The sequence below is a fragment of the Lycium ferocissimum genome, chromosome 5 (genome assembly GCF_029784015.1).
Source record: "Lycium ferocissimum isolate CSIRO_LF1 chromosome 5, AGI_CSIRO_Lferr_CH_V1, whole genome shotgun sequence".
Classification (NCBI taxonomy): Eukaryota; Viridiplantae; Streptophyta; class Magnoliopsida; order Solanales; family Solanaceae; genus Lycium; species Lycium ferocissimum.
In genome coordinates this window covers 59,194,087-59,196,023 of record NC_081346.1, presented here as the reverse complement: position 1 = coordinate 59,196,023, position 1,937 = coordinate 59,194,087, and the positions used below count along the sequence as shown (strand labels likewise).

At 35.7% G+C, this 1,937-nt stretch overlaps 1 protein-coding gene across 1 annotated transcript; it reads right to left on the bottom strand.

The window, feature by feature from the left end:
• Positions 1-554: 554 nt before the first annotated feature.
• On the bottom strand, positions 555-1,160 carry LOC132057867 (uncharacterized). Its single transcript, XM_059450456.1, has one exon. It carries the CDS (start codon positions 1,158-1,160, stop codon positions 555-557), a length of 606 nt encoding a protein of 201 aa, XP_059306439.1.
• Between the last annotated feature and the right edge of the window lie 777 nt (positions 1,161-1,937).

The following is a 1,937-nucleotide window of genomic DNA, read 5'->3' as shown; positions in this document are numbered from 1 at the left end:
GGAATATGATTAATAGTATTCCCCTGATGAAGATTAAGGCTGAGATTAAATTGTTTCTCATAGTGATTCACTGCAGCCCTTGCAATTCTATCCTTGTCTAGGATCCAATTCCCTCTTTGGTTCTTAATTCTATGAATTTCTAGCTTCCTCCTCCTGTATCTTAGAACACTATGAAAATACTTAGTATTCTTGTCCCCATCTTTGAACCGACTGAGTTTGGTTTTTTGTTTCAAGATTGAATCCTGTAAACTAAGCCACTTCACATATTTAGCATAACCTTTGTTGAGGTCCTCTGTAGTCTGATCAGAATTGTTCATGAGATCCATATTTTCCAATAGTTCCGTCTTAGCCCCCTAAATCTTAACATTATTATGGACATCTCCTATTTTGTGTCTGGACCAGTGGCTAAGAACTCTTCCCAGTCTTTTAAGCTTAGTTAGTAAAATCCACATAGCATTACCTCTAACAACATCATTCCAGGATTCTTTTACAATATCAAAAAAATCTTCATAATCAATCCAAAAATTTAAGAATTTAAAATATTTGATACTATTCTATTGATCATCATTGAACTTGAACAAGAGAGGTCTATGATCAGACCCTGTTCTTGCAAGATGTTTCACCAAGTTATTTGGAAACTTTTGGGTCCAATCATCATTAACCAGGACCCTATCCAGTCTCTTCCAAATCCTTTTAGTAAGTCTTCTATTGTTACACCAAGTCAATTTAGGACCAGTGTAACCAACATCAACTAGACCACGAGAGTCCATAGTAGTAATGAAATCCATACTCTTATAGGTTCTATGAGGTTTGCCCCCCGACTTCTCATCAGTATCCATGACAACATTAAAATCTCCCCCCATACACCAAGGTCCATCTAATTTGCTACTTACGTCAGTGATACTATCCCATAATTCAATTCTCTCCAAGGCTAAACATTTTGCATAAATAGCAGTAATATAAGTACCTGAGTCATTAGGAGAGTCCTTGAGTTTGATGGTGATCTGTTGATCATTGTTTTCCAAGATCTCATAATGGTCAACGTGATTCCAAAAACACCAAATCTGCCCACTGGAATTGGCAATACTATGGTGAAATCTCAAAAATCTCTTGTATCCATCAATCTTATTCTTGTTTATGAAAGGTTCTGAAATAGCCATAAATGCTACTTTATTGATTTTGTTAAGCAGTTTCAGTCTATGAATTGCTTTTTTTTTACCTCACCCCCCTTATATTCCAAAAAATTGTATTAATCATTGAATGGAGGTGGGAGGGGTACTTTGTTTTTGTCTTCTCTCCTTGGTCTTAGATGAAGACTTTTGTGTTGTCCTTTTCTCTTTTATCATGTTTCTGCTTCTACCTCTTACATCAGGAGGAGGTAGCCTTCTTTGACTCTGTATTGTAGGATAATAGTTTTTGTCATTTGTTCTAGATTCTTCAGAGTCTGTTTGCAATACTGTTCTGTTTGCAATACTGCACTTTTTTTGGTGCTCAGTTTTCTTGGTATCAACAGTGTCCTCTTTGTTGTTATTCCTCTTTTCTTTGTTATCTCCTTGCTTAGTAGGTTGTTGCTGATTCCTTCCATTTTGGATATCTTTTTCTCCAGGATCAAGGTTCTCTGCCTTGTTTGGTTCTCCAGGATCATGAACCAAATTCTGATCATCTATGAGAACATCTTGTAGATCAGTTAACAGTTTAATACCTTTATGATTTTTGATAAAAGATGGGAGACTAGAAGAGCTAGTTTGAGTTTTGGAGATATGATTTCCCCTTTTTTAATTTCCTCATTCTCATTATCACTATTAACAATCTGGTCAATATTGTTGTCTCTTCCTATTTGATCATCCTTGGTATTGCTAACATGAGTTTCCTCAGTCTGAGATTCCACTTGTTGTACTTCTTTTTTCTTGTCAATTTGAACCCTTTTCAAAACGTCA